Source organism: Emydura macquarii, unplaced genomic scaffold (genome assembly GCF_026122565.2).
Source record: "Emydura macquarii macquarii isolate MOO-44397 ecotype Brisbane River unplaced genomic scaffold, CSIRO-AGI_Emac_v2 contig_312, whole genome shotgun sequence".
Classification (NCBI taxonomy): domain Eukaryota; kingdom Metazoa; phylum Chordata; order Testudines; family Chelidae; genus Emydura; species Emydura macquarii.
Window position 1 is genome coordinate 5,102,708 of NW_027130449.1, and position 27,930 is coordinate 5,130,637.

At 51.0% G+C, this 27,930-nt stretch overlaps 1 protein-coding gene and 1 long non-coding RNA gene across 2 annotated transcripts in view; one reads left to right on the forward strand and one right to left on the reverse strand.

Moving 5' to 3' along the window:
* ADAMTS15 (ADAM metallopeptidase with thrombospondin type 1 motif 15) lies at positions 1–27,107 on the forward strand. The gene is made up of 8 exons (XM_067562631.1): positions 1–1,124; positions 15,211–15,343; positions 17,176–17,343; positions 19,361–19,644; positions 20,709–20,886; positions 24,043–24,224; positions 25,152–25,327; positions 26,301–27,107. The coding sequence occupies exons 1-8, from the start codon at positions 150–152 to the stop codon at positions 27,079–27,081; spliced, it is 2,877 nt and encodes a 958-aa protein (XP_067418732.1). The 5' UTR covers positions 1–149; the 3' UTR covers positions 27,082–27,107.
* The window catches only part of LOC137162725 (uncharacterized), a 163,395-nt gene continuing 157,081 nt past the window's right edge, over positions 21,617–27,930 (reverse strand). The window contains exon 3 of the long non-coding RNA XR_010922475.1: positions 21,617–21,926. This is a non-coding gene — a long non-coding RNA (uncharacterized lncRNA). The remainder of the gene's footprint in view (positions 21,927–27,930) is intronic.

Below are 27,930 nucleotides of genomic sequence, written 5' to 3' on the forward strand. Positions count from 1 at the left end.
CCGTGGGCTCCTGACAGCTGGATTACCGGTGCGAGCGGGGTTAGGGGTGTGGGCAGCTTGTTTCTGCCCCCCATGCCTGGGTCAGGCTCGTGGCTGCTGGTCTGAAATTGACACTGGCCTCGCGATCCCTGTTCGCAGCGCCGGGGATCATGCTGCTGCAGCTGGGCATCTTTGCGCTCTGCCTGGCTGCCCTGCCTTCCCGCTGCTCCCCCGTGGAGACCGAGATCGTCACCCCGCTCCGCTTGGACCCGGACATCAACGGCAGGCAGTATTTCAAAAGGGGCCCGGAGGAGCCCAGCCCCCAGGGGGTGATTTTCCAGATCACCGCTTTCCAGGAGGATTTCTACTTGAACCTGACTCCGGACGCACAGTTCATCGCGCCCGCCTTCGCCATGCACTACCTGGGCGCATCCCCCGGCACCGCCGGCGAGCGCGGCCACTTCAGGCACTGCTTCTACTCCGGAGACGTCAACTCCGACCGGGAATCCTTCGCAGCCCTCAGCCTCTGCGGGGGGCTGAAGGGGGCCTTCGGGTACCGAGGGGCTGAGTATCTCATCAGCCCCCTGCGGAACGAGACTGGGGACCGGGCGCTGAGGACCAGCCAGGGGGAGCACCTCTTGCTGCGCCGGAGCGCGCCGATCCAAGCCGGAGACCCCACCTCCCGGTGCGGCGTGGGCTCCAGCTTGAACCCGGCCATCCTGCAAGCCCTGGAGAAATACAAAGTCTCCCAGCAGCAGCCGCCGCATCGGAAGCAGCAGCTGAACGAGACCAGGCCGCCCAGGAAGAGCGGCCGCTCCAAGCGCTTCGTCTCCATCCCCAGGTACGTGGAGACGCTGGTGGTGGCGGACGAGTCCATGGTCAAGTTCCACGGCGACGACCTGAAGCACTATCTGCTCACCCTGATGGCCACCGCCGCCCGGCTCTACAAGCACCCCAGCATCCTCAACCCCATCAACATCGTGGTGGTCAAGTTCCTGGTCATCGGCCAGGACGACAAGGGGCCCAAGGTCACTGGCAACGCCGCCCTGACCCTGCGGAACTTCTGCGCCTGGCAGAAGAAGTGGAACAAAGTGAGCGACAAGCACCCCGAGTACTGGGACACCGCCATCCTCTTCACCAAGCAGGTGGGTGTAGGGCCGCTGCGCCGGGAGGGGACCGGGGGGGGAGGCTGCATTGCAAAGCGCGGCCTGAGGCGGCAGCCCCAGGCATCGGGACCAGGCTCCCGGCAAAGCGCAAACCGGCCCCTCGCCCCGTCCTTGGAAAGCGTAACGCGCTGCATGCAACCTGTGCGGAGCAAGCGGGATCCCTCTGCGAACTCTGAGAGCTGCACAAGCAGCTGCGAAGGGGAGCGCTCGATTTTCCGAGCCCAGGCAGGCGGGTTTGAAAAGCGCAGCCTGGCTTTTGCAAGGTCAATGACGGTATTGCTTTTTTTTTTTGGGGTGCTCCTGCCAATAATGCCCGGTCTCCCCAGCTCCAGCTGCTCGGAAAGCGCTGAGTGACAGGAACCACGGGCTAGGGGTTAGCTTTGAATCGGTGGGTGCGCCTCACGGCCAGTAGGAGGCGCTCTAACGATGACCGGTGAAGCAGCTCAGTCTATCCCAGCTGCACTCAGCTGAGCTGTGTGTGTGGAGCTGGGTCGTTAGCCTGAGCCACACTTCCAGAGGCAGGAGGAAAACTGGCTAATAACCTCCCTCCTGCACAGCCAGTTCAGATCTCTTCAAGTGCCTGTACTGGGTGCTGGGAGGGCACGGGTGATGGTGTGGGCAGAGGGTCCAGTGAGAACTCCAGGGCAGCCCAGGGCTTTTGCTGGATGCATGGCGTGTATGGAATTCCTTCTGAACAACAGCCCAGAAAAGTCACTGTCACAGACTGAGAGAGACCAGGAAATCATTCCCGGTAAATCATTTCTCCATTTTTCACCAGAGCTCTGGAGGTTCTAGTTTGGAGGTGTTTTCTCTGACAGGAAGGAGACCCCTCTGCCCAGCCCTAGAGTCGACCGCAGCTCCTGATTCTCTGTTACAAAACTGCAGCCGCACAGAGCTGTGGTCACACAGGGGCTCCCAGCAGGGCACAGCAACTTGCTTCTCTTTGCAGCCTGTTTGAGTCCAACTGAGGACAGCCTCAGAAGCCAAGCAAGTATCCTGCCCTGGTTTTGGAGCCTGCCGCCTCAGCTGCGAATAGCTGGAAAGCTCAGCCCTGGAGCTGGTGCCCTGCATTGCACCTGCCAAAGAGAGAGCCTCTCCCAGCTTCACACTTCCTCTGACTCATTCACACCAAGATCCCCATGAGAACCGGGAACTCTGTCTCCTCCCTCCCTCTGCTCATTTGTACTGAGTGAATTGAGTGCTGGTGAAAGGTATCAGATCCTCTCTCTGTCCACTGAACAAGTACAGCACGGGCAGCAGTGGAGATGGCTTCCCCACAGCCCCTGCTGCTGTGGTCTGGAGGGAGACCCTCGGAGGCTCAGCTGAAAGATGGAAGCATTAGACTTGATCAGTTTCAAGCTCTTTCTCTTTGCCTCATTCAGTCCTTGGACTCTGCTGATGCTGCCAGCAAAAGGGCCAATCAGTGCTGTCTGGGATGATTATTTTGCCATGTGATTAACTGAGCAATGGGAACAAGGCTGAAAGCAGCAGCTCGTTGCACACGGACCCCTAACCGGTCACTAGATGGGACAAGTGACATTCAGTCACTGCCCACTTGCACTGGATGCAAACAGATGACAGGCTTGAAACTTCCTTGGAGAAACTGCCACACTTCGGGCTCCTGCCTGCCCTTGATCCCCGGCTGGAATCCCACTTCTACCAGAGGGAAATGCTTGCCCATGCCAGGTTTGGTATTTGCCCCTTAAAATACTCAGAATACTTCACCCCAGATCATTAAAGCACTCTGGGTTTTGCATTCCATCTTCCATTGCTGCTGATTGCTGGTTCACATCACATTGCTGCTGGGATGTTTATGTGTATACTGAAGCTTTCTCCTTTATGCTACAGTGATGAGTGCCATTGACAGACCTAAGATAACCACCTCCAATTACCTGCCTGGGTCTTCAGTGACTCTAGATCGAAGTATGTTAGATGGTGCTCTCAGTTATGCCTCCGCAGAACCTCTGAGGGGGGCTGCATAGCATGTAAACCAGTGCAGGATCTGACCCAGTGGATCAAATCTTCATTCTATTGAAAGCAATGGGACCTTGGCCACTGTTTTCAATGGGAACAGGATTTAGCTGAGTGACTGCGATAGTGCATGGCCATGGCCCTAGATATGGTGCAATGTTACTTGCCAAATTGGGAAATTACCAATGGAAGGTGTCAGGCAGGAGAAAGAGGCTAATCAGAAAGAGAGGAAACGACTACGAATACACGGTATCATGGCAATCAGCTAGGGTGGGTTGGAAGACAGGGAAAAACACAGAATAGTGACAGTGACTCTTTAATTCTCTTTTCTCTACCTCTCTCCCACCCTCTTCTCTTTATTCTGGGGGATTATATCCCAGGGTGGATCAGTAAACCCTTCAGAAGCTGTGGGGGCGTTTCCATATCTTGTGTCCTAGTAAGGCACTCATGGAAGGAAAGGATATTGATCACCGCAAGACTTAATGATCAACATGATGTGAGCACCACAGAGCTGTGATAACAACCAGTGACCTCTGATCTACCTTTAATGGTGGCAACACAACTCGTGAAAATTTCAGCGATGGACATTCAGATCCTCAGACCACATCCTTCAGCTGGATATGAATCTCTTTAAATGGGAACAAAGGCAGATGGCCTAATCCAAAGCCTCCTGAAGTCAACCGCTTCAGTGGCTTTGTATCAGGCCTTGTCTGGTTTAGGATTGTTTAGGAAGCATGTTGACATTGTCCTCTAATGGGCCACATTCATCCCTGGCATAAGCCTATTGAGATCATTGGAGTTCTACCAGGGATGAGTTTGGCCTTAAACACGCACATGCTGCCGCATTTTAAAACAAAAATGATAGCTGGCTGCATTTTTTATGCATTACAAAACCATCCATTCTTGAAACCCCAATGCAAGCTCAGTGCAAGGGCAGATGATCAGCGGATACATCTGCCTTTCTTGACCTTGTCCATCTGTGGTCTCCTGCTACCCTGAAGTTTATTTTCCTGCCAAAAGGCTGTTACATAAACCCTGAATTTTTAATTAATTTAAAGGTCGATAGGCAGTTTCCAGTTGTAGTCAGCAAGTCGCTGATAGATAGGGTTGTCCTTTCTCAATCTGGCATCAGGAGCTCCCACTTAGCCTTGTGCTCTATGATGTAAGTTGCTCTGGATTGTGGATATGTCCTTGGTGAACTCATTCTGTGCATCTGGCCATTCAGGTCTGCCAAGCAAGTGTGAGCAAGAGGTCTTGATCTTCCCACTTTAGCTGGTGCTTGAATGAGGAACCATTGGAGCAGACAGTGTTAACCTGCACTTCTGCCTCTTGTGACAGTACCTACTGAATGCAGAATGGTTCTGCAAGCTGCGTCCACTAACTTGGCTACGTTTACAACCATTTTGAAACTGATGCTCTCCAGCTTTGTCCAGATTGACATCTGCCAACAATGCCCATGAAGGTTCTTTGAACTTCTACTGCCCTGTCATTAAATGGATGGCTTTGACAAACCGCTGCTCTCTTTACTTCTCTGCACCAGAGGCAGGAGAATAGGTATAGAATTCCATAACCCATGGGCTCAAGTGTGGGGAGCGTAGAAAACACACAGCTGATAATGCAAAGGTCCAGCAGCTTTGAGTAAACTGACCCACTTGTGTGTTTGTGGAGTGGGGGAAGTTCCATCCTCTGCGTGCTTGAAACAACACAACTGCCGCAAGGTTCCTGGAGCCAACCTACAAAGCATCTCAAGAATGTGGCCTGGAAAGACACTGATTAGGAATCACTGGAGAGGCAGCCAAGCTAGGAAGGAGAAATCCAATGCAGCGGCACAGCAGTTCCATAATCCTGAATTGCTTTAGTGGGGATAGGGAGACATCTGAGTATCACATGGGATTATGGAGTGTAGGCTGTTCTGCAGCGCTCGCACCGTGGAGGAGGATGAAAGGGGGTGGTATAGGGGAAGGTCTTGGAAGAGGCGGAGAAGAATACCCTCATGAACAGAGAACCCTCATGAGAAAGTGAACACCCTCATGCACACAGCCACCTACCTTAGAAAGAGGAAGAGAGGGGGAATTCTTATTCTATAAAACGTTAGCTCAGGAACTATTGGATTCAGATGGAAGAGCATGTCTGCTGCCCAGTCTATCGTCTCACAGTGGTCGGCAAATCAAAAAGAAGTATCTAGGCACCTCCCCGTGATGTTTGGGAAAGAAAAGTGGGCACCGTGCTGGCTGCGTCTGTTTCATCTTTGGCCAACACAGCTTAGCAGGGTCAGAAAATGGCCTAGATGTTAGAGCAGGGACTGGGGGGGTGGGATGGGTTCTCTTTCCTTGCTCTGCAAATGACTCTGTGTCATCCTGGACAAGTTACTTCACCTCTCTGTGCTTCAGTTTCCCTACTTGTGAAGCGGCTGAAAAATACAGGATTATAGTGAGGCTCTGTTCATGAGGTCCTTGGATGAGAGGGCTATATTGGAACAAAGTATTATCACCCTGTAAAGGACCAATGGGCAGAGCCAAATCAGGAGAGCTGTGTCTAAATCAGGCAGGGAGCTGGGGTGATAGGCAGGGCCTTGGTTTACTGTAAAATCCCATTCTTGGTAATAGTATCATTTTCAGCATAGCCAAGACGAAGTAAAATAATGAGCATGACTTATCTGTGAACATTTTGCAAATCCCATTGGATGCAGCAGCTGTAACTGGGCTGTTTCCACCTTCCACCCTTTCCCATCATCACCAGATCTTAGGGAATTTTAAATGGGTGACACTTGCATATGTGGTTAGCATTTTCCTGGCTTCCAGTGGGATGGGAAAACTCTCTGTAATCCAGGCTTGGATGCTTTCATTCCCCTTAGGAGTTTTGGTGGAGTCATGTTACATGGCTTGATGCTGGAGTCCCTGGTGAAATTCTCTGGTCTGTGCTATGCAGGAGATCAGATTAGATGAGCCTAATGGACCAGTTAACCTTAAGATATATGGGAAATTCATGTGCACATCAGGTAGGAAAGGAGATTGTTTTGGGGGAGGAATAGTTTGTTTGCCTCTTGCTTTGGGTTCCTCCTGCTACCTCTTTGCAACATCTAGTTTATACCTGTCTAGGGCATCTATAAATTGCGGTCACTGTAGTACATAGCTCCCGCCTCTTCCCCTTAGTCCTGATAACAAGCTGCCCTTCTGTTGCTAGTGCAAAATCTTCCTGCATTCAGGAATCTGCTTTGCCTTGCAACGCATTTTGGGCTTGATCCTCTCTTGTCTTGCGCCATGGCTTGTCCTTTACACCTGTGAAAGTGGGTGCAAAATGCTGCCAGACCAGGACTCTCCACTTGCTTGTACCAATGGTACAATTTCACACCCACATTGCACAAGTGTCAGTGCTGACACAAGGCTGTGGAGGTTAGGCCCTTTGCATCTCAAACTCATACTTGCTTTCTCTTTTGTTCTCATTTACTCCATTTCCTTCACCTCCCCTTCTCCGCTACCCATAGCCGTTTCTTCTCCCACCTGCCCCTCTTTCTTTTCTCCCTCTCTCCCTGTTCCTCTTCCCCACTCTCTCCTCTCCTGCTCTCCCTGTGCAGAGGAGATGCTGTCCCATTGTTATTCTGGGAGCCCCCGGGCACATCCCCAGTCCCAGCTTTTGGAATCTCTTGCTCCACTGACTTCTCTTTGCAGCGCCCCTCACTCGGTGCTCCTTCACTGACCTTTCTGAGCCAGGTTTGGGAGCTGGCTGGCCCTCTGGGGGACGAACTCTTGAGGAGTGGTAAGGGGCACTGCAGGTGGGTGTGGCACTGCCATCTGGCATTTCAAAGGGTAATGGCCCCAGGAGGTTGAGGTCCGTATTTGAACCCAGGCCCTGAGGTTAAAGCAGGGCCCGTTAAGACCAGCTTGTTAATCTATCCCTGTAGTCAGTGGACGAGGTTCCCCGCAGTAAGTGGGTCAGTGTGTCAGTGCAGGTGTTCGGCAGGGAGCCAAGTGCATTCTCAGCCAGCAAGGAAACAGGAACTCTTAAAAGAGCAATGAGCAAGGAGCCTCAAACAGCTGGCCTCCTCCCGGTGCGTCTCCACAGCACCCTCCCCCCCTTTTAACCAAGGACTTTGCTCCTCAGTGGCTCTGGCTGTGGCAGATATTCTGTGTTCAAGCAGACTTATCTAAACTACAGCCCTGAGATGCTTTGCATCTTGGTCCCAGGAGGGAGCAGAACCCCGGATGAGCCAAGAACTGGGAATCAATTGTTCTGTAAACACCAGACCATCTTCATCTCAGCACCAGGCCCTTGTGCAGGACTGTCTCCTCCACAGAGTGCAGGGCAGGCGCCCAGCATTTGGCTTTGCCTGGCCAGTTTGAAGCATCAGCCCTTGCTTGTGCTGGTATGAATACAACTCTGCCCTGACGAGTATTTTCCAGGTGTAGAGCTCCAGGCACTTTACCTAGGGGAGGTCAGTGGCATTGACTCCATTTTACAGATGCTGAGATTAAGCTACAGAGAGGCGAAGTGTACTGAAAAGGGTCACACGGCATGGCTGCGTCTCCTGACTCCCAGTCTAGTGCCTCATCCATTGGATGCAGCTGCTTCAGCCTTCACTAACACGCATATTTTCCCTACATTTATCTGATCCCTGTTAGTATAATATCTAAGCACCTCAGAACCTCAAACATATTTATCTTCAGAACACTCCTGTTAGGTAGGGAAGTGCTTTTATCCCCCTTTTTACAGAAGGCGGAATTGAGGCACAGAGCAGTTAAGGGATTTACAGGAAGGCACAGAAGAAGTCAGAGGCAGAGCAGGGACTTGAACTCAGGTTCCCGGCTAGCACCCTAAGCACTAGGCCGTCCTTCCAGGAACGATGTTCAGAAGCAATGCAATAATGCACAGACTCACACCTCTGTCAGTCTGGGCACATCCTGACCTGCAGCCCTCAATGCTCCCAGGAAATGATGATGGGGCTCCCCTTCCCCTCTCAGCAGAAACCAGGTCCTGAAACTTTGGAATTCAAAGGGCCTGGTTCTGATCCCACTTACCCCAGTTCTATGCAGGTGTAGCTCCATTGATTACAGCGGGGCTACTCCTGATTTACCCCAGTATGAGTGAAAGCAGTCAGGCTCCGTGGTCTTAATGTTGCTCACTGTTTCCCTTGGGTAAGATTTAAAAAAAGAATGCAAAAACAGAAAGAGTGAGATGGAAAGTTAAAGGGCATAAAATAGGAGAGAGAACAGAGAGATCTGACTTGCTTGGCAACACACAATCCTACTTTATCTAAACCAGATTAGATTAGACTGAGCTAAATACTCGCTCTTCCTCATGGGAAAGCTAGTCAGCAGCAGTGCTGTCTAGCAGTTAGTAGATCAGACCAGGGCTCCCCCTCTGCTGGAGATGAACCACTCACCTTTCAAGGAGAGGTACTTGAATCTTGCATGGGGCAGGCTAGGACTCCTGGGTTCTATTTCTGGAATAAAGCAGCTCATTTGCCCTATCTGGGCTCCAGCGCAAGATGAGGCTAACAATACCTGAGGCTATGAAGTTTATTGTCACTGGTGGTTTGTTAAAGTGCTTTGAGATCATCAGCTGTGAACGTCCAAAGCACTGAATGATGGGAAGTGCCCAGACACTGCTGTACATTGCTGTGATGCCCACCTGGCTCATGGGCAAGTCATGCTGCCAATCTTCCAGAGCCAGGGACACCCGCCAAGGCAACGTAGGGCCAGTTTGTCTAAGGAGTTGAAATCAATGTATGTCCCTGGCATGTAGAATACAGGGGCTGGGCCATCCTGGCAGAGGCATAGACTCCCTCTGAAGTCAGCGGTCAGGCGTTCAAGAAATGAGGATGCTGCCCACACGTGACAGAGAAACTGTTGGCTTTGGGCCTATGGACCCAGTCGCCAAGGAGTTACTCAGCACAGCGCTACGGGCCACTGTGACAAGTGGGGAGGAAGCTGGCTGGGTTCCTCATGTCTTGCTGCACACAAGTCCCCAGAACATAGGGCCATCCCCAGAGAATGACAGAGACAGAGCAGTCAAGCCAGTTCTCCTGAATTCCTCAGTAACACACAGGGCTATCTTGGTGATGGATTTGCTGCACTCCCTCTTGTAACCTGCCTGTCAGAGAAAGAGAGAGAGTGAGATTTCTCTCAAGATGTATGAGCTACAGCCCTCAGCACTTCAAGGGAAGAAAGTTGTAGGATCCTCCTGCCAAGGCCAGGCCGTGGAGATAAGCTGCCAGTTTGCTTTCTGTCCAATTATGGCTTTAAACTTCAAAGATCAAATAAACCAATCCCCAGCTCCGTCCATGCCCTTTGAGGGTCAAGTGCTTCTGCTCCCCTACCTTACTGGGGTTCCCACTCAGCTCTGCCGATGCCCCTCAACCCTGATCTGCAGCACCCTCTGCTATTACTTCCCCGGCCTTCCACGGAAGGAACTGCAGCTCTGCCAGTTTCTCTCTTATATCTGAGTTGTTGTCTTCTCCTTGCTACAGGTTGTGTCAAAGTGCATGATGGCTTTGTGATGCCAATATATTCTCACGAGGGACCAAGGTGAGCCCATGACATTCATTTCACGCACAGCCAAGTCCAGGTTTGTCCATCCAGTTCTTCAGCCATGAGGGCCACTATACGAACCCACGGTGCAATTGTATTATGAGTTTTCTGTTATGGGATAGTCATTACCACTGGTTTATGACTCCATTTATCTGAGTTTCTTTGAAACTTTTCAAATAATTGACTCCATTTATATTGTGGCAAATTACTTGCTCCACTGGCTAGCTTTCCCCAAGAGGGAAGTGTGTGCAGGTTGCAAAAACTGTCTCCTCTTCAGCGATGGCTGAATACAATACATATACAAAGGATTTTATGGATTAATCAATGACTGCTGCAGGTAGGTAGATAAGCAGCATCCTCATTCCACAGAAAGGGAGAGTGAAGCACAGAGATATTAAGCAATTTGTGTAAGGTTGCACAGAGAGTCAGTGGGAAATCTGGATATAGACCTGATTCCCAGTCTCCTGCTCTAACCAGCAGGTGACATTCCATCCCATGAAGGAGAGTGACCTTGGGAAGATGTCTTCGATGGTCCACCTGGTTGGGTTTTGCCCAGGCTGTTCTCAGTCATTTCTTTCTCACCCTCCTCCATGGATCATGTTCAGATTTGGATGGCAAATTCCGCAGTGCTTCCTCAATGCAAGTTGTGCTTCCCAAGTGCTTGCTTCTTTACTATGCAAAGGCCAGCCCTTTCCCGATAGATTTCTTACCTTTGTGTTTTCAAAGTATCTCAGATTCTCAGCCATGTGCCTGCTACTAAAGCCAACGGGGAGCTCCAGAACCATCTGAAGTTGTTGACATTGGTATTACCAATGGATGAACCTTGGATAAGCCCCCAACAGTTTTGATTCTTATCGGAACTTCAGTTTGGAGACCACGCTGGAATCCTTACTAGCCTCTCTTGTGTGATTACACAACATAAGAACGGCCATGCTGGGTCAGACCAATGGTCCATCAAGCCCAGAGTCCTGCCTTCTGACAGTGGCCAATGCCAGGTGCGTCAGAGTGAATGAACAGAACAGGGCAATTATCAAGTGATTCATCCCCTGTTGTCGCATCTGGCAGTCAAAGGCTTAGGGACACCCGGAGCATGGAGTTGTTCCCTGACCATCTTGACTAGTATCCATTGACGGACCTATCTCCCATGAACTTATCTACTCTTTTTTTTGCTGTTGGCCTGGACAGGAACACAGAATGAATCACTCTTATTTATCGTGTGGTAGCATCCCAAAGGCCCCAACTATTGTAGCTTGATCCTATCCACGTTTAAGGCAGGAGAGATTCCCTGCCCCCTCCCACAGCCTGTCCTACGAGCACATCCTCTCCCTGGATTCCTGCGGCTCCCAGCTTGATCTCAAAGGATGATAAAGAGGTGAAAAACGATGCTCAGATCTTCACAAACAAATGAAATATGTCAGCGTGTAAATTCCAGGGAGTTACTTATCTTCCCATGTGGGTGCACTTCAAAGGAGATGGCTGCACAGCCAGGGGTGAGTCCAGTGCTGCCTAGAAGGGAAAAACTCGGCCGAGCTGTCAAGTGGAATCCGATATGAGAGTCCTGGAGTGAGGCCAGCACTGGGGATAGGTCACTCTCATTAGATCTCCTTAAGCCCCTCTCTCACTCGAGAGTGGGGAAGAGGAGGCGTGATAGCAAGGAGGAAAGACACTTTGTATTTACGTAGCAATAATACTGTGCAGTTGTGCAGTGACTTTCATCTGACCGTATGATTTGTATTACACTATTGGCCTCCTTCAAAGAGCTTACACTTGAAATAGACAGAACAGATGAAGGTTGGGAGAAAGAAAGGGTTGTTATCCCTATTTTACAGCTGAGAAACTGGGACAGAAAGACACTAAGTGACTTGCCCAAGGTTACCTAGAGAGTCTGCGGCAGAGCCAGGAATTGACCCTAGATCTTTTACTCAAGGAACATGGTGGTTCAAGCACCATACAGTCATTCTTGCCCCAATCCTGCTCCCTTTGCTGTCAATAACAAAACTCCCGCAGACTTTAATGACGTGGGAGCTGACCCTAATCAATGCATTCTCACCACACACTCCATTCCAGGTGTGTAAGTGTTCCATCTGACTTTTAAAGATGGGGAAATTGAGGCACCATGAGGTTAAAGGCCCAAATCTTCAAACTGGGGTACCAAAATCCATGTTTTGGCATCCAGATAATTGGTCTGGTTTCAGCAGAGGCACTGAGCCCTTGCAGTTCCCCTTGACCTCAGTAAGAGTTGTAGTTGCTCAGCATTTCTGAAAGAGGGGTTACACCACGTGTAAGCCAGCTCCTTCCACACCCGGCCTTCCTTTGGAATTTAGATTGGATGCTCCTTGGGGCAGGGACTGTGCTTACCCTGTCTCCTGTGAAATGTTGAGCACACTTTGGGGTGCTATAAGATGATCAGTAGCGTTATTTAGGTGTTATAATAGGTGGCTGACTTCAGGCATCTCCAGTTGAAGTGATTTGTCAGTGGCCGAGACGTGAGAAGAGCCCAGCAGTCCTGATTCACTGCTTGGATTGCAGTTCTGGCTGTGCACCCCCAATGTATCCGTTGTGTGGTGGGTGGACTATCACATGACTGCCTGTGTTCTGGTTTACGGGAATTCCAGGCCTTAGAGAGTTTGCCCTGAAGTGGTTAGTCAAACTGGTTCTGTCAGCCTGGGAGCTGCAGAATAAGGAAGCAATTTGTATGTGACAATGGCACTGCCCAGCTGAAGTCTATATACTAGTCTCTGCTAGTCACAGTCTCAGTCCTGGCTCCTAACAACTACAGCAGAGCTAATCTCTTAAGGCATAGATGTGGCAAACCCCCTGCTTGGGCCTCTGGCTTTAGTGGCTGTCACTAGTCTTCTTCAGTGATGTCTGTGTGGTCACATGGGAACCAGGGGGAAAGGCAGGGTCAGAAATATGTGACCTAAACCTCCAAGCCTGGGAAAGGAGGGGAATGGGTCACAACAAGAGCAATTAGTTGCCTTCCGGGCATCCAGCTGGGAGATAAAACTTCCCTCTCTGGTGTCAACTGCAAGTCCATGGACCATCACACATAAGCCTCTTGGGAGGCTGCAGATTTCCCCAGTTGCAAAGAACCTTTCGGCAGCACCTCATCAGAGTAGGAGAAGCTTCCTCTATGGAAGACTGCTCTGGGTTTGAGAAAGAAACCACATTGTTCTTCTCTTTGGGGCTGAGGATAATCTCTCCACCTACCCACTTCCTTAACTGCTTCTTCCATTCTATCGACCTCACGAGCTTAGACAGCCCCCATCTCACAGGGGTGTGACAGAATCAGGAATCTAGCCCCAGGCCCAGATTAGCAATTTAACCACTGGACCACCCTTCCTAGCAGTTACAGTCTCACTGCATGGCTCCCGCAGCCATTTCTGTGATCTTTCCCTCTGCAGCTCCCCGGCTCATTCCCTCTGAACAGTTTTCCTTTGGTGTGGCACAGAGAGGGAGCAGGAGCTGATGGTGAGAGTGTGGGTATAGATCCCAGGATAACTGGCATCTATTTCTGATGCAGCCACTGGTTTGCTGCTACTTCCCTACTTTATGCCTCAGTTCCCCCATCTGTAAAATGGGGAGAGTGATACTTACCCACTTTTGAAATGTGCTTTAAAATCTTTGGATGAGCAGTGCAAAGTATGATTATCATTATCATGGTTCAATACATTGGTTAAAAAGGCAGCCGTTCCCTGTAAGCTTCTCTGAGTGCCATCTTCTCCTCCAGAGAATGAATCATTCCATTCACTGGCTTTTGTGTGTTATACGTGTCTGTGGAGTACAAATAAACTGCAGAGAGCTGCTATTAGGTGAGTTAAAGCAAATGTTAGTGGAAACTGGAGCACTGTTTGCATATGTGAGGGAGGAAGGTTGTTCTGGGGGTTAAAGCGCTAGCCAGGGAGACAGAAGGCTTAACTTCAACTCCTAACTCTGGGACAGGCTTCTTGAATGACCTCGGGCAAATCGCTTAATCTCTTTAAGCAAGGTTTACTAATGACTTTGGATGTCTCCGTTTTTAGGTGCCCCATCTGAGACGCCTTAAAGGGGCCTGGTTTTTAGAGAGCAGGTGCTCAGCACTTTCTGAAAAAGCAGATTTTGTTTAAGGTGTCTTGAGTTGGGCACTCAAAATTACCAGTTGTTTTTGAAAATCTTGGGATCTGTGCCAATTTCCACAGCTGTCCCAGTCTCCCCATCCTTTAACAGTCTGGAGCATTTAGATGCTAAACTCTTTGGGGCAGGACGTATGTCTGCCTCTATGTTTGTACAATGCCTGCCTAGCACAATGGGGTCCTGATCTCAGCAGGGGTCTCCAGGCGCGACAAGAATACACATAATCAATACTAATAATGAATATGCAGGTGTATGCACTGTGCCTATAATTATAAGCATGTGTGCAGAATATTTTGATGATATTTTGCCTGTTCTACCATGCTACGCTTCAAAAATATCCCCACTGTGCAAAAGCCCATTCTGAGAGCTGACAGACACTCTATGACAGAGGGCATCCTCAGGCTTTCCTCTGGCATTGACTAGTCCTGCTTTGGTTTCACTCAAACAGACCAGTGCTGGACAACCTCAAACCATTCAGAGATTTGGATCAAATAATCTCGCTGCAGCCTGACTTCCCTGAACCCTGCAGGCCTCTGGGATTTGCAGAATCAGGCTGGGAATCTAGTGATCAAGTGCTTTCTTGTAAGATTTCTGATACATCCTCCATCCAGGTGGACTGGAAATACTCATAGGAGAGACCCTTTTACAGTTCTTTAACGCTTCTGGACCCATCCAGTATTCAGATCGGCTGGAGTCACTGGGAAACTGGAATGGGGGCGGGGAGAGGAGGAGAGGAAGGAATGGAATATTTTTTAGCCCTTAAAAGGTTAATTTCAGTTTGAATTGTGGGCGAAGGTTGGGCCAGTTCTTGTTTAACTCAGACTGCCTGCCTGCTCCCAGTGCAGAACTGGTATGGGACCTGATCCAAAGCCCATTGAAGTCAATGGGAGTCTGGCCACTGAATTCAATAGACTTTGGATCAGACTCATCAACCTCTCACAGCCAAGCAGAGGTGAGAAACTGACCAATCTCCTTCCTTTGGGTCTGATTCAACCCCATTATTCCTATTGACTTCAAGGGGCTTTGGGGCAGGCCCTTTGTCCTTCTGAAACAAAAAGAAGGCAGGCTGCATACCCTGGTGTTTAGGGGTCAGGAATTAGCGTCACTGAAGACACAGGAAGATGTTCTATATAAGGTATCCCTGGAGCCCGGGTTATTTCCAAACATGTCATTTCATCGCACAGGACAGCCCAAGGTTGTGTATATTTTAGGTCAGGCTCTCGCCAGTGAGCCATCAAGGTTTCCTGGCTCCTACACAGTGGAAACAGGGATGCACCGTTCCTGTCCTGTTGTATCCTATCATTCTTGCTTCTGGGTTAGTTAATGCAATAACAAAAGCCCTGTGCTGGGCATCTCAGAGGGGTTTCTCTGGGGTTGGTGTCTCAGAGTTTGCAGCATCAGCGCAATTCTTGCCCTGACACTGACTGGTTCGATTTGTCCCACGTTCCCTGCAGGATTTGTGTGGCGCCACCACCTGCGACACCCTGGGGATGGCCGACGTTGGCACCATGTGTGATCCCAAGCGCAGCTGCTCGGTCATCGAGGACGATGGGCTGCCCTCTGCCTTCACCACGGCTCATGAGCTGGGTAAGAGGCTGAGGTTCGGGGGCAGTGCGTGCCCATCCCCTTTCGGGGCCGCTCCCTCATTTGTTTGTGGCATGGCTGGCAGTTGATCAGAAATTGGATATCTGGGTCCACCCCTGTGTTCAACCACACAGCTGTGCCTGGACGTTGCTGATCTCACAGAGCTTGGCACCCAACAGGAATCTGAAGCACAGAGGAGCTCACACAGGAAAGCTGTTGCAGAACCAGGAGTGGAACCCAGGAGTCTTTATTCCCAGCCCACTGCCCCTCTGACAGTAGCACTGCTGCATTTTCTTGTATAATTTGCTGACTCTCTGTTCCCCTTGCTGTACAATGCTAGCAACATTGTGCTCCCATGAACTGCATGAGTATCTGATCTCCCGGGCAAGCCATTCATTCCCTGTGCTCTCATGCTTCCGCCTCGCACGCTGTCCCTCAAACACCCGCCAGACCATTCCTGGCTTTCATAGTGAGTGCCTCCATCCATCATTCTGTGGCTTAGGAAGCTGCCACTTTAACCAAACCCACAGCAGAGAAATGGAGCCCCAGGCTGTGATTGCCATCTGGGGTGCCGGGGGAAAAACAATCCATATCCCAAACCTGCTAATGTTTATAGCGCCATAATTAGGAGGAGTGAGGGAGGGAGGAAGGCCTGAGATGTTTAAAATAGCCCTGAATTCCAGCCTCAGGAAGTTTAGACAATAGCCAAGTGTCCGGAACAGCTTTCTGGGGAAACTCCACCTCGGGGTGAGAAAGTGAGACACACCGGCTTTCTTTCCAGTGCTTCTGGGAGGCGAGAGATGAACTGTTGGAAACCAGCTGCTGGGGAAGCAAGAGGGGCCAGTGCGGGAGGGTCAGCCAGCTCAACTATATTTTGTTGTTGTTATTGCTACTTTAGTTCAGTTTCCAGGATTTGGGTGTCCTGAAATAACACACCAAGGCTGGGATGCATTAGGCACACACCTAGATCTAGAGACACTTGCTGTCTCGGGAGGGAAAGGGGGGGAGGGGTTGTTGAGCAATGAAATCCCCCCCTTTCTTTCTTTCTTTCTTAATAACCCAGCATCCATACATGAAGCAGATGGTAAGAGTTTTGGCCAGCAAAGTTGGCAGCTTTGCCAAAATTGGCAGCTTACTTGCATGTGTAATAACTTGTCCGTGTTAAGGGCAATCTGATTTAAACCCGAGGAGTGGAGCTCACAATGCCATGTGGCGGGGAGGAGCCAGTGCATTCATGACCGGGCTGCAGGCATTTCAGAGCTGTTAGTCCCACAGGCAAGAAAGATTTCTTCTGGTTTACCAAGAATGGCCAAGATCTGGGGTGACGTGACTTATTAGCGTCTGGGAAGAACACACAGAGGTGGTGGGGAGAGACAGCAGCTGCTGAGGCAATGATGGTTTTGCTGTTACAACAGGGCCTGTATAGGTGTGGCATTAGCCAGAGCAGGGGTAGCAGACTTTGCCATGCCAGTGGTCTCTGGCACAGCTTGCAAGGTTTCAGGGGACGAGCCAGATATGTATATAAACTGAGACTAAGCACACCAACCACGTACAGGAGCCGTTGTCAGATCTGAACCTCCTGCTAGAAGAAGAAGGAGAAGTTGCCGTGTGATGAAAGGATGGTCTTGTGGTTCAGGCACAGGCCTCCTGGCTTCTCCTCCTGGCTCTGCCATAGGCTTCCTAGGCGAGCCACTTGGCTTCTCTGTGCCCACAGCTTCGCAGCTGTAAAATGGGGCTAACGAGACTGACCTCCTTTGTAAATTGCTCTGAGATCTATGGATGAAAAGCATTGTATGAGAACTAGTGATTCCTAAAATCACCTCTTGCTCTTCCAGGGCACGTGTTCAACATGCCCCACGACAACGTGAAGGTCTGCGAGGAAATCTTTGGCAGGCTGAAGACCAATCACATGATGTCACCCACCCTCATACAGATTGATCGCGCCAACCCCTGGTCGGCCTGCAGTGCTGCCATAATCACCGACTTTCTGGACAGCGGGCATGGTGAGCAGGATCTGCTGGGGATGGGGATTTGGCTGCAGTCGCTGGTGGCGGCTCATTGTTATTTGTTCCTAAGGTGCTGTAAATGTGTGTGGCACTGCATAAACCAGGCAGAGGGACAAGATCCCTGCCTGGAGGGGCTTACACTGCAGCCGGGGGACATGCCGCTCAGCTGGCAAGGGTTCAGACACCAAGTGTGGAGAAGAAACGGGTATGACCATGGGGGGCTGATCCAAACATGGGGGAACAGTGTGGAGATAGCACGAAGCCTGAGAATGGGGAGAAGGCAAAAGGTGCAGGGCTTGTATTGCCCCAAATTTCCCACCGTCGCTACCATGGTTGGCAGCAGCAACAGGAGGGCCAGTGGATAGACATGGCTGCAGGCAGCCACCGCCACGTTAGTTCCTGTCTCCAGCTTGGAGCAGGTCCCTGGGACACGGTGCAGCTGCTGGAGAGACTTGTCCAGTTGGAGAGCAGAGGCCAATGCCCGCAGCGAGCATGGGGCAGCCCCGAGTGCTGTCTGAGCCATGGGGGGCGCTGCGTGCTTTCTCTGCCCCCAGGGAGCCTGTGCTTCTCCCATCTGGCCCGTCTATTATCAAATCCAGTCCAGGTTCTTGCTGGGGCCATGAAGTCTATTGTTGATGGGCAAAAAACCCCAGTCCTGGTCCTTGTCCCAGGTCCTGGCCTGGCGTGGGGGTCACTGTGCTGTCCCAGCAGGATGCCCGGTAATAGGGCCGGCTCAGAGGAATCCTGTGGCGGAGAAGGGCTGGGGGAGGATGCTATGGGATGAATTGCAACTGGGCAACACCCCGCAAGTGAGTTTGGAGTGGGGGATGGGCAGCAAGAGCAGGTGTTGGGGGCCAGCAGTTACCTATTCCTGTGACAGGACCCACACCCGATCCATGGTGAGATCTGCTCCATCCCAGTGCTCTGGGTCTTTCATGCCCAGACTTTCATGTTGCCTTCTCCCAGCTGTGGGTCACTGGCCCCATTTTGCCCACTGGGACCTGGTTCACTCCCTGGCCCTGCATCTCAGGAGCTTTAAGTGTGAAGGATTAGAGCCCTTCCCTCTCCCGGGGATGTGGGGGCGGGGAGGGAGGAAGTCTCTGTGCAGATGTCTGCAGCCTTGAAAGCCTCACACAGCTGAGCTGGGATATCCCTCGGCTCCACAGACTCCGGCACGGTTCTCCCTTTTTAAACAGTTTACTCTTGGCAAGCAGTAAATCATATAAACTGCATTCGTGCACAGCCTGCAGGCTGCCTACGGCTGTCACTGTAGAAGGGCAGGTCAGCGTGGGCCCTGGCTAACTCAGACTCGGTGGTTTCTTGGTTTCAACCTGATTAAACCAAAGCCAGGTCAGGCTAGAGGGCCTAACAGTCTCTGCCCATCTACACCCCCCTCCCCTCTGCATGCATCATCTCTCCTGTGCTCAGTGCTGTGGTGTCTACATGGCATAAGAGCTAGACACACAACTACTGCAGTCTGTCCTGGGATGCTCCTCGGAACAACTCAGCTTTCTTGACAACATGCTTAAATCTTGACCTAGAGAGGCTGGTTGAGATTTTCAAGGGCATTTAGCTTTAATGGGAGATATGTGCCTAAATGCCGTAGAGTGATCGCAAAAGCTTAATTGTTACTTCTCAGTGTGAGGGAAAGCCAGTCACTGGCCAGTCTGATGAAGCTGCTAGTCAGTGCCAGCTGCATTGGTGGGTTTTGCTTGGTGGACACCTGGACCAGTGGGAACCGGATGGAAACCACTGGAACTACAAATGTTGTTGATTAGAAAAATCAGACAGGCCTTGTTAAGGGAGAAGAAAATCTAGCTGTAGCTTGACTCGCTGGCCTCCTGCAGCAGTGAGTTCCATAGGTTATATGGTGCCAAGTAGCTGGTCTGCATGCACCAGCAATGGACGCCTGCTTTGCATGCTTTCCAAGGGCTGGGTGCAGCCGCACCATGTATTGAATGTCACGTCAGTCCAATAGCCTCTCCTGTTTAACATTTCTTGCCCTGCCCCTCAGGGGACTGCCTGCTGGATCAGCCCATCAAGGCCGTCTCACTGCCGGAGGACCTCCCTGGGGCCAGCTACAACCTCAACCAGCAGTGCGAACTGGCCTTTGGCCTCGGCTCCAAACCCTGCCCCTACATGCAGTACTGCACCAAGCTCTGGTGCACGGGGAAAGCCCGGGGTCAGATTGTTTGCCAGACGCGCCACTTCCCCTGGGCCGACGGCACCAGCTGCGGGGAGGGGAGGTTTTGCCTGAAGGGAGCGTGTGTCGAGAGGCATAACATCAGTAAGTACAGGGTGAGTACCTGACCACTTCATGCTGGGGGATGCGAGCGGGGAGGGCTGGGGGCTGCCATATACAGCGAAGCCCGGCAAGGCAGCTTGGTCTGCCACAGAGAACAAGTAGCTCAGAGTTCTTTTTGCACCGAAACCAGGTGATGTGGTGCCAACCCCATTCCAGGGGCTGGCCAAGGGAGGGGCTTGGCCAAAAGCCACCTGGCTGGACCCTGCCTGAGGCAGGGATGTGGGCAGGGAAAGCTGCCAGAAGTTGAAGGGGTTTGCCCACTCACCGGGAGGCATTTCCCCCAATTGCGCCAGGAGTGCTATTCGTCATCGTCCTTTAACCTAGGGATCATGACCGTTTCTGGCCTGGCTGCAGTTAGCCAGGGCTCCTCCAGATTGAATAACCTCAGTGTACTCCTCCTGGAGCAGCCTCATCACGGGGAGAGCGCTCGGAGGGCTCAGAGCAGAGCTCAGTCTCTACAGCGCTGTTGCCAAGGCTGCCATCCAAGACACTGAGTGCGATGATGTGCGTTGCTTGAACACCCAGCCCTTAAGGAGCAAACTGTCCAACTTGTTGCAAATAGGCCACTCAAATGCTGGCCCCTTGCAAGTACTGCGGAGAGCCAGCGAGCTAGATTGGATAGCCCCCACTTCCCATCTGTAACCCGGGAGGTCAGCTGAGTCCCCAGAAGGTGCTAATGTCCCTGTATAAAAAGCAAATGCCTTTGGGGAGGGCAGATGCAGAAGAGGAAGAAACAAATGACTATCTTTTGCAAAGGACTCGGGGCCCTGGTTGCTGGGACTCCCCGACTTAACTCTTGCCTGTGGACAGAGTTCTGCCCAGAAAGTCACTCAGAAGCAGCTCTGCTCTCCTGTTGGTGCCCGGCAGATGTTTGCTTGTAACACCACTTGTGAATGGCTTATGCTGGGTGTGGCATCCCTTCTCCTTAACGTTGGGTACCCCCATTTGAGTGTGATCCTCTCCACAGGGGACCCAGGTATTACACGATTGGCCCCTTTTGAAAAGACATGGCTGTAGGGCAAAGGGGTTTTCCTCTTAACACCTTGTCTCCTGCCAGGTGGATGGCAGCTGGGGGAAGTGGGCACCGTACGGCCAGTGCTCTCGGACCTGCGGAGGGGGAGTCCAGCTCGCCAAGCGCGAGTGCAACAACCCAGCGCCTGCCAATGGAGGGAAGTTCTGCGAAGGTGTCCGAGTGAAGTACCGTTCCTGTAACCTAGACCTTTGTTCTGAGTCAGGTGAGGCTTGGCCAAGGGACGGGGCTAAGTGGAGGGGAGAAACCTGCCCAGGAACTGGTTTCTAATGGTTACAGTTGGTCCTTTCAAAGAGATGTACATGTTAAAGCAAACACCCGGTCCCAAACAGCTACCTGCTACCCCGCTCAGTCCCTTGGCTGCTGATTTTCCATTGTACTAATGGTGTGGTTAGATGTCATTGAAATTAGTGGCAGATGAGGGTTTTGGAGGTCTGAGTCAGGTGTCCCCAAAAGTTTGGCAGCTTTTCTCTAGGATACACAGATCTCTCTGGTCTACAAATCAAGTTGGAGATCTCAGTAGGTACCAGAGGAAGGTAGTTCAATAGCTAAAGCATTAACCTAGTACTTAGAGGGAGACAGACACTTGGTGTGACATTAGACAAGTAACTTAGCCTCTCTGTGCCTCAGTCCCCCATCTGTAAAATGGGGATGCTAGCCCTGCCCTCCCTCACAGGGTAGTTGTGAGGCTAAAAACACTAAAGATTGTGAGGTGCTCAGACACTATGGTGATGGGACCCATAAGTGGAGAGATGCTCAGCAGTGGAGTATGTGGTCAGTACTGATACACAAATAATAGAGCGGTGTCTCAACCTCTTGAATCTGCAAAAGTGAGCAGGGGAATGAGTGAAAACAGGCTGTCATAGGGGATTTTCACACCAGAAGTGAAGAAAACATCTCCAAATATCAGTCTCACAATAGGATCTAAAGCAGGAAATGGTTTAAGGGGAGCTTGTGTCTATTAGTATAACCCAGTTTTGCTCATCCCTATTGAAAATAGGTGCTCTTATTCATTCTCTGCTCTGCTTCCACCTGAGCCAGAAATACCATACAAATCTTGGTTCTCATGTTATTTCAGCCCTGGCCAACATTCAAAGGCCTACACAAACTGGTTGATAGGGGCAGAAAGGGAACATTAGCCATACCTAAAAAGAGGTTGTTTGGATTTTGAGTTTGTCCACGTTGATTAGGAGGTGGAATCTGTATCTTCAGCACTGCAGCTGGTAACAACTGACCTAACTCCACCTGGAATATCAAGCGAACAATACAGCATTAGAGAATAAAGCTCAGACAGATGTCTGCAACTGTTGTTTCATCTGTGCACAGCAGAACTAAAGTGAGAGTATGTGAAAAATATGCAGAACCTTCCCCCCTCCCGTAAAATAACTGTAATCAAAAATCCAATTTTTTTGAACATTTTGAGTCTTTAAGATGGTTAAAAAAAAGCAAGTTTCTTTCTGCAAAATATTTAAATTTTTTTCCATAAGCTGTAGCTAGCATCACCATAGCAACCACTGCCACATTTGCAAGTTTAGGGATAATTTCACTAGAGATATCATGCTCGATTCTCCTTTGCCTAGCAATAGTAATTTTCACCAGTGCAAAAGGGATAAGACAGCCTACTCCACTGAAGCCAACAGAGCATGGGAAACTGGCCTGGCCATGGTAGTACAGGAGACTATTACATGCTACACACAGGTGGAAGTGACGGCCCAGGCTGCAGGGCAGAGGAATAACACTAATGTGTGAGAGAGAGAGATCATACACTCAAACTTCACTACGTGTGGGGGTCACTATCTATGAACTGAAGCTGTTGTGCTCTTGTAGGACAATGCAGATCACTGAACCCAGGACAAAGCAGGTGAGAGCTGGGCACAAAGGATTGTCAGCTGAGGGGATCTGGATCTGGAACAATCTTCCAGGGGAGGTCAGGCGAATCCAGCATCTGAGTATCATTAGAAATCACTGCACAACTTTCCTCTGCAAAAACCAGTCCCCGTAAATGACACTGACAATACAACCCCACATTCTATTTCCAGACCCCATCAACGCTCCCAAACACTGTCCCCTAAGCTGAGTTTTGGCCCCCAAAAGGGAGAGGTGCCAAGGACTCTATGAAATCCTCTCAGAACTTTGCACCTGTTACTGATTGTATGTGGAAGCTGCCCAGATACCACAGTGATGGGCAGCAGCATGAAACCCTTAAGAGAGATGTCTGACAAGTCTACAGCACCCCTTCTCAATTGCATAGCCCAAGCTCTTGAAGGCCATCTGAGCGTGACCTCACAGAATTGTACTGCAAGGCATCGAAAGGTCTGGCTTCTAAAGGAGAGAAACCAAAAGGACTGATTTGTGCAGCTCAAGTGTGGGTCCATTTGGAAAGGCCTGTTCAGTTGGCCCTTCCACCTCCTTCCCACCAGCAGGAACCAGCTCATAATGCCAACTACTCTGGCTTGCTCCCAGCACATGCCTCTTCTAATGTGCTGGGAGGAATTGCCTAATTCACCACATCTGGGCCCAGCCATATTCATGGACAGGAGCCACAATCTCTGCACTAAGGGACTGCAGCTGTGTAGTTCCCTCTGCTCAGGAGAGTGTGTTAACTCTTTCCTTGCCATCTCCTAGATAGGGTCTCTGTGTCTCTCATAGTGATATAACTTTCAGGTGTCTTATTCAGGTTTTATTGCACACTGCTCAGATGCCTTGCAAGGAAATTCTTACCCATGGATAAGATAAACAAACATAGTTTGGCATACCACTGGTACACCCCTACGTTGAATGCTGTGTGCAGTTCTGGAGGCCCCAGCTCAGCAAAGAAGATACATTAGAATTGGAAAAGAAGGGCAACAAAAATGGTTAGGGGCATGGAACAGCTTCCATCTGAGGAGAGATTAAAAAAACTGGGAGTGTTCATCTTAGAAAAGGGGGGGGGGGATGGAAGGCGATGAGAGAGGTCTATAAAATGATGAATTTTGGGCAGAAAAAGTGTTATTTACCCCTTCACATAACACAAGAACCAGGGTCACCCAATGAAATTAATAGGCAGCAGGTTTAAAACAAACATTAGGAAATTCATCATGAATTGGGACACCAAAGGTTCATCTGCTTCAGTAAATCCAGATAGCCAGATAATCCGGCAGACACCTACAATCTTTTATAGTGTAGTTGGGGACCAAGTCAGACTCATCATACATTTGGAACCAGATCCTAGCCACACTAGTGTAAATCAGAAGTGACTCCACTTAAGTCAATGGCGCAGAACTGGAGTAAAACCAGTTGAAGGGAGAGGAGATTCTAACTCTCGTCATCCCCAGATTCCATGGTGTGATACTTATATGGCTGATGCTTTGTTTCCTTCTAGGGCCGGGAAAGAGTTTCCGAGAGGAGCAGTGCGAGGCTTTCAACGGCTACAACCACAGCACCAACCGGCTCACCGCCACTGTCTCTTGGGTCCCGAAGTACTCAGGAGTCTCGCCTCGGGACAAATGCAAGCTCATCTGCAGAGCTAATGGCACTGGTTACTTCTATGTGTTGGCTCCTAAGGTGAGTGGGAGAGCAAAGAGTGTGAAGAGGGGAGCATGGGGGAACAGGAAAGGGAGGCCGCTGTAAATGAAATTGGGTAAGGAGCTATAGGAAAACATGAAGGCACCTGGAAATGAATGAACAGAAGATATTTTTGACCCAGTGGGTGACTGACATTTAGAATTCACTGTCCCAGAGGCTGGGGGCAGCACCCCATGATGCTGGGATTCAAGAAAAATTAGATTGTTCCTTGGCTATCAGTGTCATCATGGGGTATATAGGGGATTCGAGGAGAGCCCATGTTCCAGATCAGCTGGTGTAAATCAACGGAGCAGTGCTAATTTACACCAGCTGTGGTTCTGGCCCTATGCCTGGACCTCTGTTTGTAAAGCATCCCACATTGCATGCCTATGGCACTAGAACAGGAATAAAGGATAACAACTAGACACTTCCCTCTGGGGATTCTGGCTCACACGCACAGGGCAGGACCGTCCGCCAGATTTAGGACTGGGAATGTAGTATGCATGTGACACCACCACAGGGTTAATCAGCTCTCAAGAGTTGCTAGTTTGCAGAGTGTTGCCCTCAGGATCCCAGAGCAAACCAATGTGAGTGGGGAGAGAGAGAGAGCGAGAGAGAGGTGGCAGTCAGCAATCAAAGGGCACCATCCTGTTTTGTGCCTCTCAAAGATACAGCCCGGAAGGGGGGCAAAGATGGCTTTACATCCTCCAACATAACACCTCCTTCAGGCTGGGTTTCTCTATCAACAGGCCTAAGTTAGAGCAGCTGCAGGCTCAGTGGCTCTTAGGACTACGTAGTCCAGGATGGGCAACCAAAAGTTCCTTCTTGAAATGCTGGTGGAACATGCCCAGGTGGGGCAAATATCTTCACCTGAGCACAAAGTGACTTGATTGCTGTTCTTTCCTTCTGCCCTCGCGTAAACTTCAGGTTGTGGATGGCACCCCATGCTCGCCCGACTCCACCTCGGTCTGTGTCCAGGGCAAATGCATCAAAGCAGGATGCGATGGGAAGCTGGGCTCCAAGAGGAAGTTTGACAAGTGCATTGTGTGTGGAGGAGACAACAAGAGCTGCAAGAAGGTCTCAGGCTTGTTCACCAAACCCATGTGAGTGTTGGACAATCCTGCTGCTTTCCCCATTTGCCCTATAAAATGGATGTCAGAAAACATAGGGCTCGTGGAAAGGAGGGACCAGCAGTAGTACAGACAGCGCTTCCAGGGACTGGAAATCTGCCTTTATTTTCATCGATAGGGCCTGAATCTTGGGAGCACAAACTCCAAGTTCTAGGATAGCCTCAGCGGTTTCAATCTAGTCTCTTGAAGTGGGGGTGAACTGTCTGCGGTTGAATATCGAATGGGTATGCTAGATGGCTCAGGGGCTGATCCTGGACCAGTGACCCTTTTAGCTGTCGGTTTCTGAATCAGATCCAGCCCAGGTTGGGAGTAACTGGCTGGTTTTACTGTGGCTTTCTAGTGGACAGTGTGAAATTAATGAGTGCTCTCAGCCTGGTTCCTAGAGGACAGGCGTCTGCATCAAACAGGCTCAGCACCACAGTTGCCTGCCTTGATAGCCATCTCAGCAGAGGGGCTGAGGACTGAGTGAACCATGGAGACTTACCTCCCCTCTCATCACTAGAGGTGACCCCTTCACGTCAGGGTTGAGGCCCACTAGGGGGACGGTGTGTGGGGGAAGCTTACCCTGCTGCTGTCTGTCCAGCACCCGTTGCGGGGATTTTTCAGGGTCAGAAAAGTCCCAGGGACAGCGCTATACAGGCTGCGGCAGGGCTGAGGTGCACTGGCAGGGCTGTGTTTGAATCAGGGCTGGAACGGGGTAGTTTGGGTCAGGACTGAGACACATTGGCAGAGCTGTGGGGTCCTAGGACTAGTTGAGCAGGGGTTGCTTCAGGCAAAGGGAGGGGCCCTGGCAGAGCTGTGAGGGAGAAGGTTGGCAACACTGGTCCTAGGGAAGACCAGGCTCATCTCCAAGCACACCAACTCTGATGAATGAAAGGCCCAGTCCCAGTGATGTCAGTGACGCTGACACCACCTCCCGGGTGGCTTGTCTGCTCTTCTCTTACAGGCATGGCTACAACTTTGTGGTGGTCATCCCAGCAGGAGCCTCCAGCATTGACGTCAGGCAACGGGGCTACAAGGGCCTGATCAGTGACGATAACTACCTAGCTCTGAAGAACAGCCAAGGCAAGTATTTGCTGAATGGGCACTTCATCGTCTCAGCTGTGGAGAGGGACCTGATGGTGAAGGGCAGCGTGCTGCGGTACAGCGGGACGGGCACGGCGGTGGAAAGCCTCCAGGCCTTCAAGCCCATCCAGGAGCCGCTGACTGTGGAGGTGCTGTCAGTTGGGAAGATGACCCCACCACGTGTGCGTTACTCCTTCTACTTGCCCAAGGAGAGCAAAGACGACAAATCCTCTTACCGGAAAGATGGGAAGAGCCCGCCCGTGCTCAACAACAGCGTCCTGAGCCTGTCCAACCGTTTGGACCCGGGCAGGCCGAGTTACAAACGCCTGTCCTACAAGTGGGCGGCTGGTGGGTGGGAGGCCTGTTCCGTCACCTGTGGCAACGGGCTGCAGAAGCGCTCCATTCACTGCCGCGACTCCTTCGGCCAGCTGGCCTCCAAGTGCGACACCGCCCAGCGGCCCATCGATGTCAGGATATGCGGTGACCCCTGCCCCACGTGGGAGGTGAGCCACTGGTCCCCCTGTTCCAAAACCTGCGGCAAGGGCTTCAAGAGACGCATGTTGAAATGCACTGGCTGGGCCGGCCAGCTCTTGCCTCGGGATCGCTGCAACCTCAGGAAGAAGCCTCAGGAGCTGGACTTCTGCACCCTGAGGCCGTGCTGACCCGGCGGGCGCTGCTTCTGAAGAAGGCATGGCATCTCTTTGGCTGGAAATATGTGGCTGAAGGCTGAACAGCAGCTGGGGGGAGGGAGAGGGGGAGCTGTCTGAGGTGAGGGGTCTGTTACATAGGGCATATCAGCGGGCAAAGGACCTGTCCGCAGGAAGAGAGTGCGCACGGGTGAGAGGGGCCCAGTGTGGTTTTATAGAATAGGCTGCTCAGAGATGGAGTAGAAATAAACGTCTACCTCGAAGCTGCCAAACTGTCCAGACTCCCTCGCCATCCAGAGGATGCTGTGGGCACGAGGAGGAAGGACAGGAATGAGGGCAGGGTCAGTCTCTGGGGACTGTTCTCCAGGATCAAACAAAACACCAGGGACAACAAAAACATGTTTCTATATCGCCATGGCCAGCCTCCCTCTAGTTTTCAAAGGGTCACCCCCCCCACCCCTGAAACACTCGTGCTAGATGGGACCAAAAGGAATTACCATTGCAAGGACAGCAAACTATACTGCTTAACGACCGGTGCAATAAAGTACTGGGGTCTATTACGAACTGTTGCCTTTCAGGCTTGCTAGCAATGACTCCGTGGCCTGGATGTGCTGCTGCTTTCCAGACCTTTGCAGCAATGTTGTCATGCAGGGCTGTAAGCCGGTCATTGATCGGTGGCTTTTGTTTTTCACGTGTACGGACTGAACAATGTAGATTCTTATGGTGCTTAAACTCTGTATTTTTATACTCCTTCCTCGTGGCTGACGCACACTCTGCATATCCGGGGTAATTTTGTCAGTTACATTGGATCCTCTCAGATGAGTATGCCCCTTTACATGGTGCTTTGGGAGGGGTGTGTGTGGC

Coding starts and splice junctions, on each gene's coding strand:
- ADAMTS15 (XM_067562631.1), top strand. CDS start 150: ATGCTGCTGCAGCTGGGCATCTTTGCGCTCTGCCTGGCTGCCCTGCCT. Junction 15,344..17,175: donor CACCACGGCTCATGAGCTGG/GTAAGAGGCTGA, acceptor TTGCTCTTCCAG/GGCACGTGTTCAACATGCCC. Junction 20,887..24,042: donor AGACCTTTGTTCTGAGTCAG/GTGAGGCTTGGC, acceptor GTTTCCTTCTAG/GGCCGGGAAAGAGTTTCCGA.